We start from the raw sequence: 14,644 nt of genomic DNA on the forward strand, positions 1-14,644 counted from the left end.
ACGCAAGAAGGCAATCAAAGCAGCACACACTGTTCCTCGGTTGCATTTAACTGGGAAGTGCTAGACAATGTCTTGGTGTTTAGATAATTCCCATTAAAATATATCGTAAGGGTCTGTTATCATAACACAACATGCTCTGTATTTGTGTTTTTTACACCTGATGTTGATGGAAAGGGGCATGAGGTAGGCAGTGGCTGCAGTAACTGGGAGTGGAGCTTTGTGACCTGCAATAGCGTTGGACCGAATGCAGCCTGCTGTGACTGTGGCCAAAGCTTGTTCCCCGTGAGGGCCATTTAATGGTTGAACTGTTGTGAGCTCGTCATCTCAGCACATTTCTTACTGCACACCTCGAGTCTGCCATCCATTAGGACTGCCTCTTCTTTTTTCTTTTTTTTTTTTTCCCTTTTTTTAAATTTTTTCCCCAGCAGAGAAGCCTGTGTTTTAAATTAGGCAGCGTGCAACCCTGGTGTCCCTTAATGCCATGGCATGGTCCTGTGCTCTGCTAGGAAAATACTGTATAGCCAGAACTGTTTCATTTCTTCCGTGGTTTTGTACAGTGGAAGATGGTTAAGCTTGGTCCCTTGCATGAGATGAGGTTTTCGGAGAGATCATTGTTACAGTAGTTCTCTGTATGTGTCCTTCCTAGTAATTTCGTCACTGAGAGGTAAGAGATTTAAAACAGTGGAACAGCTATGCAGAGGAGCAACCTTTCAGAGTTTGTATAGCATGTGTAAGATAAATGCACATTTAGGGTAATTTTGCAACCTGGATTATTAACCCAGTTTCCTTTGCCAAAGAAAACAGTTTAAGGTTCTGCTCACAAGGACCTTTGGGCTGTTAGCTTTGACAGAGTGTGTTCAGCAAATCACAGCTGCCAATCAAGCTAATTGGCAACGAATAGTAAATGATTGAATGAAACTGTTTGAAAAAGGTTCTCACTGCTAACTGCAAAGCAGAGAGCTGGCTGGATCTTACAGTGGCAGCCCACTGTTATCATTCTCACCAGCAGCAGTAAATCCTTTCCAATCCTTCCTTAAAACACTTCATCCATGTAACCTGTCAACATTAATCCACCAATGAAAAAAAAAATATGGATATAGAAAGAAGCGTTGCTTTAGGAATAGATCTGTAGTTTTTGTACCACTTTGAAATGACCTTCCAGCCATTTGGGGCGTATTTGCTTCAGAAAATATGTCTTTTGAGCAAGATTTTATCTTCCTCGGTTTTGTGTTGTGCCAAGCAACTTTATGGCGTTCAACAAATAGGTAGTGACACGTCTGCCCAGAGTGGTTACGTCATGGGTCAGGATCTAAATGCCAGAAATGAAATCTGTGAAACCTCGGGCTGCCATCAGCCATGCCTTCCCCTCTGAAAGGGGGGATTTCTTGCTCCTACCCAGTGAAACTGGGGGCCCGCATTTCGGCAGATTCTCAAGCGTCTGCTTGTGGCGTATCCTTCCTTTTATGTTCATTCTTGTTTCTTTTCTTTTCTGTACTTTTTATTTCATGTTATCTTTTTTTCTGTTAGGAACAAGCACATTTTTCTTTTTCAACTCCTGAGTGGTCCTGTGAGAGGCCCTTCACAAAAGGGATATGGATTTTCTTGCCCCAGAAAGCTCCGTTAGAATAAGAATGATAAAAATATATATTTTTCAAATCCTACAAAAAAACCCAACGTTCCCAACTCCCTGGCATTGTGATGTGGCTACAGGGAAAAATTACCTTGAAGGAACTGTGGCTTATGTTGTCACTTTGCAGTTTGACACAAAAAGTTGTGTCCTCATACAAAAATCTGTTCCTCCTTTGTGCGCGCTGTCCTTGCCAAAGCTTTACCATTGTTCTGCAGGAGGATACCATGGAGGTGGAAGAGTTCTTGAAAGAAGCCGCAGTAATGAAGGAGATCAAGCATCCGAACTTGGTGCAATTATTAGGTAAGTGATAAATACCAAGCAGAGGGATTTGAACTAAACCCTTGTGCAGTAGTATGGATGTTAAGGAGCAGATAAGCTGCTTACCATACCAAGGCTTTAAATACAGACACTTATTGTCTGGCAAAATTCACAATTTGTACCACTAATACATGATTTTTAATGATCTCGTCTCCCTAATGTTTGAGTTTCCAGAGCCTGAAGCAGGAAATTAAACCCCTCTGTTAACCAATTCCAAGCAGAACTCATTCTTTCTGTGAGCCCCATATTTGTACCTTCTAGAGGTATAAATTGCCATAGAGGACAAAACCTGAAGATTCACTGATATTCTCAAACATTCATTGTAAATTTTATGTTGGTCCCTAGGGGTGTGCACACGGGAACCTCCTTTCTACATCATTACGGAGTTCATGACATATGGGAATCTGTTGGATTATCTGCGTGAGTGTAACCGGCAGGAGGTGAATGCTGTGGTGCTACTGTACATGGCAACTCAGATCTCCTCAGCCATGGAGTACCTGGAGAAGAAAAACTTCATTCACAGGTAGGAAGGACAGTGAGCACCCCTGAATCTCGGGCGCAAAACACCCCTTGATTTATTTTCCTGCCTTTCAGATTATCATGGCATTGACTCAGATGCAGTCAGTGTCCTATATTTAACACACTAGTGCATTGTATTCTGATACCGTACATTAACCTGTCTATAGGATGGTCTTCTAATCGTTTTTTCTTTCAGTGTTTTCTCTTACCTTTGAAGTAGATGCAGGTGAAAGACATATCAGTACTTTTATATTTTGGACAAGGGCCTTAAATGTAAACGCTTCCCAAAGTAACGGGCTCTTAACAGACCAGATAAGCTACTGCTCTTCCTTGATTCTAACAGCCATTAAAAACTGCTGCAGTTGACGTTGCTGGATGCGTGCAGGTGCTCACAGCAAAGCCACCCTCTTAGTGCCTTCTTATCCCGTGCTCTTTCTTGTTTCACTTTTTTTTTCCTGTCCTCTGTAGGGATTGTTTCCCACTATTGTCCAGATGGCGTATTCACTTTAATAAGCATCTCTGCAGTCTTAAAAGTCTCAGAGACTGACCTTTAAGTGTGCTGCAATTATGGCTAGAGCTTTGCATTCTTCATCTGTAGAAATGGCCTCCTAGCAATATAATGACGCATCCTGCGCGAAGGTCTGAGAGTCGCTGAGCTTTATACAAGATGCTCTCTGTGCCATAGCGTGACCTTTCCTGCCCAATTAACTGGAATATGAAATTAGCACATGTTTTTTCATAGAGACAAATATGAAGATCGTGTGTAAAGTTCTAGGTACTCCTCTAAGCCATGCATTGCCTTTGCTGCCTGAAAGGCCTGTTTAAATGCTTCTGTCAGTCAATAAAGTGAACGGTGATGCTGCAAATTAAAATTTCCAGCCTTTGATTTGCTCCATTGAAAGTATTTCATTCCTTCAGCCTGTAGGAAGTGAACTTTAAGAACTGCTTTGTGTGAATCCCATTTGCCTGTTCTCCCGTTCATTTCATTTCCTCTTATTTCTGATGACCCATTTATCTAAAATAAATAGTAGCATTTTTCCTTATCAGCCACCCCCATACCCACCTACCCAATTATTTTAAGAGTGTTGTCACAATTCACATCCATGGATTCAAATGCTGCGCTGTGACCTCATTTAATGAATCAGGAAGGAGGAGGAATTTGATTATGAAGAGGAGCTTTTATTTAGACACACATTGTAGTAATCAGCGTTGATAAGAAGGTATATTCAAAAACACTGTGAAAATTTAATGGGCATCTAGTAAGACTGACTTTTTTAAAAATTTATTCTGATTGAGCAGAACAAGCAAAAGAAAACAGCAGTGTCTGCCTCATATCTAAAGATCTCACTCAAGCTTTCTGGTAGAATCAATTTTTGGTTCAATGTGACATAATCTGGAAAAGTGCTTTTAATGAAACCTAATATTAGGAGAAATGTACTTCTGTGCTTTACATTTTTATACTCATGAAGCATTTCCGAGGGTGCTAACAGCATGTACAAGCCAGGGAAGTAGCAAATGCAACGCGCACATCTCTCACCTGCCAGGGTGGAGGCAGGTGAAAAAATGTGGAGGAAAAGCTTAATCTGCTTATTGCCCAGACCTTTAAAAATGTAAGTACTGATAGCAGAGGCTAAAACAGGTTTGAAAAGGCCAAAACATGGTATGAAAAAGTTGTGTTGTAAAATGTGGTATGCTTGGGAGGAAGAAGAGCATAGCTGGGAGCTAAACCTGGTGCTTGAGCAAGGACTGGAAAAGGAGTTCTGGAGAGCGACTGGTGTTGGCTGGGGTGACCGAAGTGCTAGAGAGGTGGGCAAGAAGTGAGGCATTGAGACTTTGTTTATTCAGTGCTCATCCTCAGCTATTGATAACTTGAGCACTGACATTTCTTTAAATTATTTTTATCCTGAGGGTGGCAGCTTTTATTGAAAGTGAGGGGGCTTCTTGAAGCTTTCACTTCAAATTAAAAAAAAAAAAAAGTTTGGATTACAGTCTTACAAAGCTGGAATGGAAAATAACTTTCCCTCTTACATGTATGCATATAACTACAAAATTTCTGTGTAATACTCTGATCAAAATAATCACACAAGCAAGCCCAGGTTTCTTTGGGAACAGCAGGTTTCCTTGCTATCGCTAAAAGTGAGATGGTAAAGACTTCTCATTGCCTATTTTTGTTCTTGTTTTTAGGGACCTTGCTGCCAGAAACTGCCTTGTAGGGGAGAACCACTTGGTGAAGGTGGCAGACTTTGGCCTGAGCAGGCTAATGACAGGCGACACATACACTGCCCACGCTGGAGCAAAATTCCCCATCAAGTGGACTGCACCAGAAAGCCTGGCCTACAACAAGTTCTCCATTAAATCTGACGTCTGGGGTAAGAATTTGCATGTATGAATTAATGCAGATTATAGTCTTCTTTTCCAGGGCTGTGAAATGAGGACATTGTGAAACATTTCAGGAGGGAGCGCATTCCCTGGTTTGAGCCATATTGTTCTATGAGCTTGTCAGAGTGCAGGAACTAATCTCTGCTAAGTCAGTCTTTGAGTGGGGCACTGAGGATGCCGACCTGACTTTATATGTTTGAATCGTTGACAAGTATGAAAATAAAGGATATTGTAGTGTTTATAGAAATGTACGAAATGGGGCTGGAGGGCACTGATACTACTGCCTTGATAGAGTTGTGGCACAGGACTATGAAGCGATATATTGTTATATAGCCAGGAACTTTCTAACTACTCCAAGGAGGAAAGTGAGAATCTGGTTCATTTTATGTTAAAAAAAAAATTATGTGTGTATCTGTCTAGTGATAGCTCCAAGCTCGTCTTTATGCATTTTAAAAGAATAATCTTTGGAATGAGATGAGGAGAAACAGAGGGAAAATTTGATGACAAACGGTTATTGAAGAGCCCTGAGGTGCTGGTGATAAGAGTAGGCTTAGCTAAATGGAGCTACATTCTATCAAATCTGACCGCAGAAAATCTCATTGTACTTTTTATCAGCCTTTCTTTGGGTTTTATATCTCTGCCATAGCTGTTGGTCAAATTCTCAAAAGTGCCCAGTGACATGAGATAGAAGTTTGTGGGAAGTGGTCCCAAAGGCACTCGGAAAATGTTATCCTGAGCGTCTTCTATATATAAAACAACAGATAGTAGCGAAGCAGCGATGAAGTTTTCTGGAGCTTTGGGGAAACTGTGCAGAGAAAGGCTTGATTTTGAAGAAACTTTTAGGTAGATGGCTGATGCAAAATGTTTTCTAGATGGGGGAGGAAAAACCCAAAACAGCCTCCCAAGGGGTATGTGATTGCTGACCAAGGTGTTTCTTCTGCTTTGGACTTGCACGTGGTGGTGTTGGCTGCTGCCGGGTATCTGCCACAGTCTCAAGGATGCTGCTGTATCGCTGTGGTGGCTGCAGGATCCCTGTTGCATGTAAATAGAGTACTCGGGGAGGAAAGATCCAAGAGGAGTACTGGGTATCTTTAATTAGGGTTAGCATAACCTTGTGTAGTGAGAGTCAGGGCAGTGGACTTTGGGATCTGATTAGAGTAAGCCGGCCGTCCCCGGAGGCCACTGCTGCTGCTAGGCATGCCAGAGTTTAGACGCTTTCACCTCACTGCCTCAAGACAGCAATCAAAGAAAATTGTGCACAGAAATGTCTAATGTAAATTGCCCTTGGTGGTGTTACCATGTAATGTGATGTGATTTCCTTACTTATGCAGAATTGTAATCGCTTTCTCTTCAGGTTAAGAACAGAATAGGGTGACTGAACTAATTACATGCAGGTTGTTGAACCGGTGTTGAGTCTATTCTGTGTGCCCGACTCCTGGGTTAGCTGCCTGACCCTGGTGCTGACCTGCATCCCCACTGACTTCTGGGACTTGAATGCCTCGCCTGTTTCAAGACCTTTTCTGTGCTCTCCCTTTTCCTGTTCAGCTTTCCCTGTGACCAAAATGTCTCACCCTCACCCTGTCTTGCTGGTAGCAACTGCTGAAACTTCCCTCTCACCACTGCCTCCCAGGTTTCCCCTCTAGACCATGCTGCAGCTAAACAAGGGCACCCCAAAAACACTAAGCTATTAAAATGTGCAAGTCCTCTAGGGAGAGGTTGCAGTTGAGAGGAGCTGTCAAATTGAGGGAGAGACTGCAGTGCAGCAGTGAAACGGTTTCAGCTAATCCACTGTGAAGTCTCTTAATTGTGCCTTTAATAGGACTTGAAGGATCTCAAGGCGTTCAGGTTTGAGACAACTGATACGTTCAAAATTAGTCTAATTCTACCCTGTCATATCGCAGGAGACTTGTCTCTGCTGATGAAGAGGCTTGTTACGCTTCTTTAACATTTAAGCTGCTGCTGAGCATGGGATCTGAGCCACCCAAAGCTGGTTTAAGTGTGCAGCACTGTTTAGTGACTACTCCCACTAAACATCCTCTCAAATTTAAGATGAAAACAAAGCTTACTGATTTTTTTTCTTCCCCCCCCCCCCCCTCCACTGCAGCCTTTGGCGTTCTGCTGTGGGAAATTGCGACCTATGGCATGTCCCCTTACCCTGGGATTGACCTGTCTCAAGTCTATGAGCTGTTGGAGAAAGACTACCGTATGGAGCGCCCCGAAGGCTGTCCTGAGAAAGTTTATGAGCTCATGAGAGCATGTAAGTGTTCCTCAGCCCTGCAAATGCTGCTTTTTAGCTCTGCAGAGGTGCAGTAAAAGTGCCAGGATCTGGCCACGTACAGCAAGGCATGAGAAACCCCCTGCCAGTTCCAGTGAAGGTGCAGTGCTGTGTAGAAGTGCTTGGTTAAAACTGCTTTCCCCAGAGGATGAACACGCTATGAAACCAGCTGTTCATCTCTACTGGGAGCACATAGGCCTGGGAGAGAGACTTGTTGTTCAGCTCAATGTTTTCTTTGTCTCCTTTTTCATGACAATTTAAAGAAAAGCTTGTGCTCTAAGGATGAAGCAGGAGCTTCATTAGGCTTCTTAAGGGACTGACTGTTACTCCTCCACTGTGGCCTTTTGGTACGTGACTTACAGTGTGATACATTTTTTTTCCAGCATTACTTTGGCTCAGTGGTGGTTGCAGATACTCAGCACCCTTCAAATGAGGTTTCCATGTCATTATTTTATCTTACCCGTTTTATAAAAAAGGAACTGTGATAGCTAGCTCCTCCTGGTGTGGTGTACTGAATGTCTAATGCTGGCGGGAAGTGTTGAGTGGTGTTGTTTTTTCAGGCTGGCAGTGGAGCCCTTCCGATAGACCGTCCTTTGCTGAGATCCATCAGGCCTTTGAAACGATGTTTCAGGAATCCAGCATATCGGATGGTAGGTCTGGGTCCCTCTTGGAGCGGCAATTCCAGGGATGGGAAAAGGGCCAACTGCATCCTTAACTCTGCACATTTTTCATAGGCTGCTCTGCAGTGAAACTCAGTCCTAGGTTATATTGCCTGGTGTAAACGGCGTAGAAAGCAGAGATGCGTTTACATGTGGGCTTTTTCTGTGTATGGGTATGTGTCTGATTTTAAAGGGCCAAATGGCTGAACAACCTCAAGGAACCTCTACTTTGTGCCGTTTGCTTTTCTTTTGCGCTGTTAACTCTGAACAGCACAATAGTTTTTTATCTTCTGTTGATTGTAGTGATTTTCTTCTGTGCATTGCAGAGGTGGAGAAGGAATTGGGAAAGAAGGGCATGAGGAGTGTAGTGAGTAATTTCCTCCAGGCCCCAGAGTTACCAACCAAAACACGAACATCGAGGAGAGCTGCTGAAAGCAAAGATGCCAACGAGGGCTTGGAGACTACACATGCTCGAGGCCAGGGAGAATGCGGTAGGTTTTAATTAAAGTCATTATTCCTTCAGGAAATACAGAGGAAAACAAAATACATGTCCAGCTCCAGGTCTTCACCTAGGAAAAGCTGTGTCTAATAACAGGTGCCATCTTTCTGTACCAGTGTCGTGTTTCTGGGTGACAGGCTGCTGAGTTTGCTTTCCTGGGTTCAGAACTCCATTTATTATTTTTTGCAAAGGTAGGTTGTTAATCTTGGGAGCAGATACACACACACGCACACAGAGCAGCTGGGAGTGTGAATCCTTAACTGGCTGGGGGATCGGCGCTATACCTGCCGTTGCTTAGAGAAGCCCTAGGAGTTCTTTTAACTTAATGGCTGTTGCCTGCAGCTCCCTATAGACCAGAGCCTGAGCACAGAGCTCTCTGATCATATCCTCTTCCCATTCCCTGGTAGGAGCTATCAGTGGGATCTCCCACTGCATCCGAGTGCTGGGTAATCTGCTGTTCAAGCCACTTTACACTACCAAACTGCATAATTTAAAGCAGGACAATTGCTTGGGTTTAGCAAGCCCCATAAGGGAGGTTCCATCCTACCAGCTTTGTGCTTGCGGCACTGAAGAGTATTACCCTTGGCAGGTACCAAATATAATTTCAGCAAGGGACGAAGAGGTATTTACAGAATCTTCCATGAAATTAAACTCTCTTTCAATCAGTTTCTTCAACAACTTACCTTGCATTCTGAGGTAATAAAAGCAGTGGTAAAACACTGAACGTATACAGTACATTTGTATCTAGTTCATTTGAAAAATAATAAGGTAAAACAAAATACAGTGGTTTTTTCCAGCTCCTGTTGAGGGTGCCTTCTCTAACCATTCACGTGACTGACCTTTCTTGTGTAATGTCAAATTCACTTAGTAGTACATGTTTCAGTAGCAGATGTACGTACAAAAACAAAAAAGGGAAAAAACAAAAAGGGGAAAAAAGAGAGGATGTAAAATGTTGGAAAAAGAAAGTATCAGTGACTTAGAAAGGAAGGTTATTTACCATATATAGGAAATATAATTGCCTAGTATTACAAGCTTTGAAGTAAAATATCTTCATTTAAATACTTAAGGGCTTTGAGAGATTCAAGTGCAGCAGGAATAATATGATTTTAACATTATGCTGGGAATCATTTCACTCTTTATTGTGAAAGAAAATGTTTCGCATTAAAGTTTTATTGCAGTTTCCCCTTCAATTGTCAGTGTTTCCATAGCAAGTCCAGCAGCTGGAAGCCGATCCTCAGTGCAAGCTGCTAGTTTGCTCTGGACCTCCGCAGCTCCACTGTGTCTAGACACAGTAAGGCCATGGCCTCCCGAAGTGCTGTGAGAGCTCTTCTGGTTGTCCAGGTCCCCATAAGTTGTTGTGTGGGAATGGTTGAACTGCACGTAGTCCTGTGGAAGCATGAGGTCTTCTCAAATTACACAACTATTTTTCTTCAAATTCTCTCTCCTCAACCAAAATCCCCTTCCTCAACCAAAATCCGACCCATAGCATGATGATCACGAGTACGTGACTAAGAAGCATCCTCCTTTTCCCCTATGACTCTGCTTCATCTCCCTGCTTACTGCCTACTTGAGCTGTAAATGTATATGCTGCCCTGAAGGCATTCCTCTTTTGAATTAGAATGCCGTCTGAGTACCTGGCCCGGGAATGAGACCCCCTGTCAGTCAAATACAGAGACCTTCAGGACTCTGTATAAATTTATTATAAACCGCTATTCATTTTTAAATACCTCTTGTAAGTGGAGAAAGGGTCACCCCGTCATTTCCTTCTGGAGCAGTGCTGCTGAAGGAGACTGTTACTACCACTTTCCTCCATTATTGTACAGAGCTGGCCATCTTCACAGTGGTACGACCTGAAGTGTTCAGCTGTCGAAGGGCATCTTGATTTCTGCTTGTGAAAAAGTTATTTTCATTCCCCACAAAGGATGACATCAGGAAGGAGGTTAGGAGTATCGGAATCTAAATGAACAAGGAGACTGGGGATGGAGGTGGGTTACAGAGATGTCTCATTAATTCAGAGTGTCGGCTATTCAAAAGACAGCAACAGCACAGGGACTACAGCAAAGGCCTCTTAATATTTATCTTCTTCACAGTGTGAAGTTTAGACAAGTCTCCAGATGTGAGGGCGGGAATGTGTTTGTATGTCGCTGTTTAAATCGGAAGCCTACAGGGAAAGTAGTTTGGCAGCCGAGTCCTGTAGAGGCCACCTCAGAAACGAATGTATGTAGGGTTAGGGACCGCGTTCAGTCCAGGCTTGAGTGCGGCTGTACTTGCTTTACTCCTGGTCTGACGTTGGCTTTCTTTACAGAACCTGCACCTTCTGGAGGTGCCGCAGTGGTTTGATCCTGGAAGAAAACCGATCATTCTGGCTGTTGAAGCAATGTTCAATAGACTTTTCTTTCCCTTGCAGACCCTCTGGATCATGAACCTGCTATTTCTCCCTTGCTCCCACGGAAGGAGAGGGTGGCCCTGGAGAGCAGTTTGAATGAAGATGAGAGGCTGCTTCCAAAAGACAAAAAGCATAACCTCTTCAGTGCCCTTATCAAGAAGAAGAAGAAGACCGCCCCTACCCCTCCGAAACGGAGCAGTTCCTTCAGAGAGATGGATGGCCACTCGGACCGCAGGGCTGGTGGGGAGGAGGAGTGCAGGGATCCTGGCAATGGAGCTTTCGTTGCACCCCCGGCAGATGCAGCTGACCCCTCCAAGTTTCAGAGCCCAAGCAACGGGGCTGGTGTCACCAATGGGGTTGTCACTGGGAACTCTGGATTCTTATCTCCCCACTTACGGAAGAAGTCCAGCACGATGAGCAGCAGTCGAGGGGTGGCTGGTGAAGAGGAGAGTAGTTCCAACTCCAGCAAACGTTTCTTAAGGTCCTGCTCAGCCTCCTGTGTGCCCCATGGAGCAAAGGACACAGAGTGGAAGTCTGTGACTCTGCCTCGGGATTTGCAGTCCACGGGACGGCAGTTTGATTCCTCCACTTTTGGGGGACACAAAAGTGAAAAGCCAGCATTGCCTCGGAAGCGGGCAAACGAGGCCAAGACTGACATTGCTGTCAGGGGAACGGTGACCCCTCCTCCACGGCTGCTTAAGAAAAATGAAGAGACCACTGATGATGTGTTCAAAGATGCAGAATCGAGCCCTGGCTCCAGCCCTCCCACTCTGACGCCAAAACTTGGCCGTAGGCAACCTGCTGCCCCTCCTCCCTCCAGCATGCTCCACAAGGACGATGGAGTCAAATCCAGTGCCTTAGGTACCACTGTGACGATGGACCAAGGTTCTGCTGCCAAACCCAACCCTGCTGGGTTCGTGAGTGCCAGCAAGGCTTCCTCTGAGGAGCCACGACTGAGGAGGCTCAAGCAGACCTCAGAGTCGGCAGGGAAGGACAAAGGGAAGTTATCGAAGCTGAAACCGGCCCCTCCGCTTCCGCTGTCTTCATCCTCCGTTGGCAAGCCTGGGAAGGTTTCTCACAGTCCCAGCCATGAAGCGGCAGCAGATGTGGTGTCTGGGCCTAAATCCAAACAGTTGACTCAGGTTGCAGATGCTGCGAGCAGTGATGCTGTCAAGCCAAACCAGTCAGGGGAAGGTGTGAAAAAGCTGGGGATCCCCTCTGTACCAAAGCCACAGTCCTCTACAAAGCTGCTGATGAGCACAGCAACCCCAGCTGCCTCTTCCTCATCTGTACCCGCTGCCCCAGGCGGGGACCAGCCATCATCTACAGCCTTCATCCCTCTCATATCCACCAGGGTCTCGCTGCGGAAGACCCGGCAGCCCCCGGAGAGGATTGCCAGCGGCACCATCACTAAAGGAGTGGTGTTGGAAAGCACTGAGGCTCTACGGATCGCCATCAGCAAGAACTCTGAACAAATGGCAAGCCACAGCGCTGTCTTGGAGGCTGGCAAGAACCTCTACACCTTCTGTGTGAGCTACGTGGACTCCATTCAGCAGATGAGGAACAAATTTGCCTTTCGGGAGGCCATCAATAAGCTGGAGAATAACCTACGGGAGCTTCAGATCTGCCCAGCAACAGCTGGCAGTGGTCCTGCAGCCACCCAGGACTTTAGCAAACTTCTCAGTTCGGTGAAAGAAATCAGCGACATTGTTCAGAGGTAGCAGAAGCCAGGTTAAAAAAAAATAATTTAAAAAAAAAAAATCACAGTGGGCCAAAGCCAGCTGTGGAGAGAGTAACATGTGTGGACTGACAAAGGACCGGGGCGTTCAGGTTAGGGCTGTGCAAAAGACACAGACTGTGAATGGATGCCCCAGCTCCAAAGGGCAGGGCTGTGTTCAAGAGGCACTTTCCATCCTCTTAACTCAGATTCCCTGTGTTTCATATACTCTTAATCATCTTATCTGTGGAGTTCTTGCCTTGTGGACTACAAGTCTAAATGCTGATGTCACACCATGCCTTTTTATTAATATTTTATTGTTCCGGACAGATCATTAAGACTGAAGCCAGACTGGTGGACACTGAGATGCCATCCTCCTCAGGAGGACTTTATTGCGTTTTCGTCCCCTCCCTCTGCCCCACTGTACACAAGGATGAGTGTTTGAATAGCAATATACCCACTGCGTTTCTTGGGAGAGTTGCAGCACATATCCCTGTCCCGAGTCTGACATTTACCTGACATTAATGCAACAGATTTGGCGCTTGGCAGGGAAGGGGGGAAAATCGTTAATGTAAGTTTTTTTTTTTAATGACAGAACACTACAAGTGATGTTTACCCAAATTTTTCCTATGATTCCACCTGCTGCCCTTCGTTTCTGTGTTTTCAGCAATTTCTTAATGTTGTTGAGCCCAAATGAATTGCTTGGGTTCAAAATGTTGCAGACAGCACCCGCTAATGTAGTGGCACAGGAGCCTGTTTGCGGATCTCCCTTGGTAGCGAAAAAGGACTGGAGAAGGTCTGAAGAAGGACGCTGCTGTCGCGCACTCATGGTATCTAACACTAATTGGGCTGACGTTTGGGGTGGAGGGTTGCAGAGCAGGTCTGGGAGCAGTAGGTGCTGGTGCTGAGCAAGGCATCGCTCCCTGAAAGACAGGAGGGTGGCAGCAGGAGGAGATGCAGCTTAGGATGAGTTCAGAGATACCGCTGTGCCTCCAGCAGTTGTTTTCATCTGAGTTTGCACATCGCAGATGGGCGAGAACTGCTGTTTCTCTAGTTGAATTTCCGGACTTTTTTGTTCTGTGAGCGGAGACGGGACCTGGCTTCTGCGCTCCCTTAGAGACCTGTGCTTTGAGGGGCCGTGGTGCCTCCCTTTCCGTGCCAGTGCTAACTCCCCATGAAGAGCTCAAATGCCAGTACTTTGGGGTTAAAACCGTCACTACCTTCATGCCGGTGTGGTTCCATCCAGCATCAAACAAGGATCTGTGAAGACCGCAGACGCTTCTCTCGGGTGCATCTCCCGAGGAGGGTGCCACAAAACGCTGACAGCAGGACTCCTGGGCTTCCTTTCCAAGGTCCTGTGACCTTCCCAACTAATGCAACATGACTGGGAACTAACTGTGACTTGTGACAATAGTGAAAGAACAAGGTTTAGGGCTATTAACAGTGCAATTTAACTCCTCTTAACAGTTCCAAACATGAGAAAAAAGCATTTTCCATGTCCTGTTCCCCTGTAACTCTTGTGACCCCTCTTGTGTATCTTAAACACTAATTGCCTTCAATTGTATTTTATGCTGTTCTCTTTGGAACTGTTTGTTTTGTATATGATTTCTAGTAGTTCACTCGTGTGTGTTCACGCCACTTCTCGCCCTCACAAACAGCCATGACTTAACACATGACAAATGTTCAAAAGAAAATACACACTTCTGCCACAGGCTGCCTTTAAAAATGTAAGGGGGAAAAAAAAAACCCAACCCTTGGACTGTCTCTTTCCTGGAGGTACTGTTTTTACTTCGATAACATATTGTGCCACTATATTATACGTTTGTATCTCGTTATTACACACTTTTGTAGACTTGTCTTTTTTACAGTGTGTAAATAGCTCTGTCCTTCATCTCTGTGATACTTAAGGGGGTTGTTTCCCCTTTAATTTGGTCCAGTACAGATTGTTTCTGTACACGACTTTCAATTCTTCCTCCTCTCTTTCTCTATTTTTCATTTTTTTGATTTATTTTTTATTCCAGTCTCTCTTGCGTAGTATATTTAAAAATAAATCAATGTTGAGGAAAACCCGTGTTTGTCTGTTAGCAGGGCTTTTCAAACCCAGTTACCTCCCCTTAGACTCTGCGTCCGAAAAGGGGGGTTCCCTGTTTGGGTGGTTCACCAGGGCTCTTCGGCACAGCGGGCTGGTCAGAGCCAGGCAGCAGCACCTTCCCACGTCCTTCTGATTTGGCTCCGAAAAGTCAGGAGAGGAAAAAGATGCAC

At 44.9% G+C, this 14,644-nt stretch overlaps 1 protein-coding gene across 4 annotated transcripts in view; it reads left to right on the forward strand.

Moving 5' to 3' along the window:
- ABL1 (ABL proto-oncogene 1, non-receptor tyrosine kinase) overlaps nucleotides 1-14,443 on the forward strand; it is an 84,312-nt gene extending 69,869 nt beyond the window's left edge. For 3 of the 4 annotated variants that reach the window (XM_076355816.1, XM_076355818.1, XM_076355817.1), the window contains 7 exons: nucleotides 1,846-1,930; nucleotides 2,294-2,471; nucleotides 4,652-4,836; nucleotides 6,951-7,103; nucleotides 7,682-7,771; nucleotides 8,107-8,271; nucleotides 10,687-14,443. In XM_076355816.1, the coding sequence (XP_076211931.1) occupies nucleotides 1,846-1,930; nucleotides 2,294-2,471; nucleotides 4,652-4,836; nucleotides 6,951-7,103; nucleotides 7,682-7,771; nucleotides 8,107-8,271; nucleotides 10,687-12,386 (2,556 nt within the window). In that variant the 3' untranslated portion in view covers nucleotides 12,387-14,443. The remainder of the gene's footprint in view (nucleotides 1-1,845; nucleotides 1,931-2,293; nucleotides 2,472-4,651; nucleotides 4,837-6,950; nucleotides 7,104-7,681; nucleotides 7,772-8,106; nucleotides 8,272-10,686) is intronic. The other variant, XM_076355819.1, reaches the window with a different exon arrangement.
- Nucleotides 14,444-14,644: the final 201 nt, after the last annotated feature.

This window comes from Aptenodytes patagonicus, chromosome 18 (genome assembly GCF_965638725.1).
Source record: "Aptenodytes patagonicus chromosome 18, bAptPat1.pri.cur, whole genome shotgun sequence".
In the NCBI taxonomy this organism is placed as follows: Eukaryota; Metazoa; Chordata; class Aves; order Sphenisciformes; family Spheniscidae; genus Aptenodytes; species Aptenodytes patagonicus.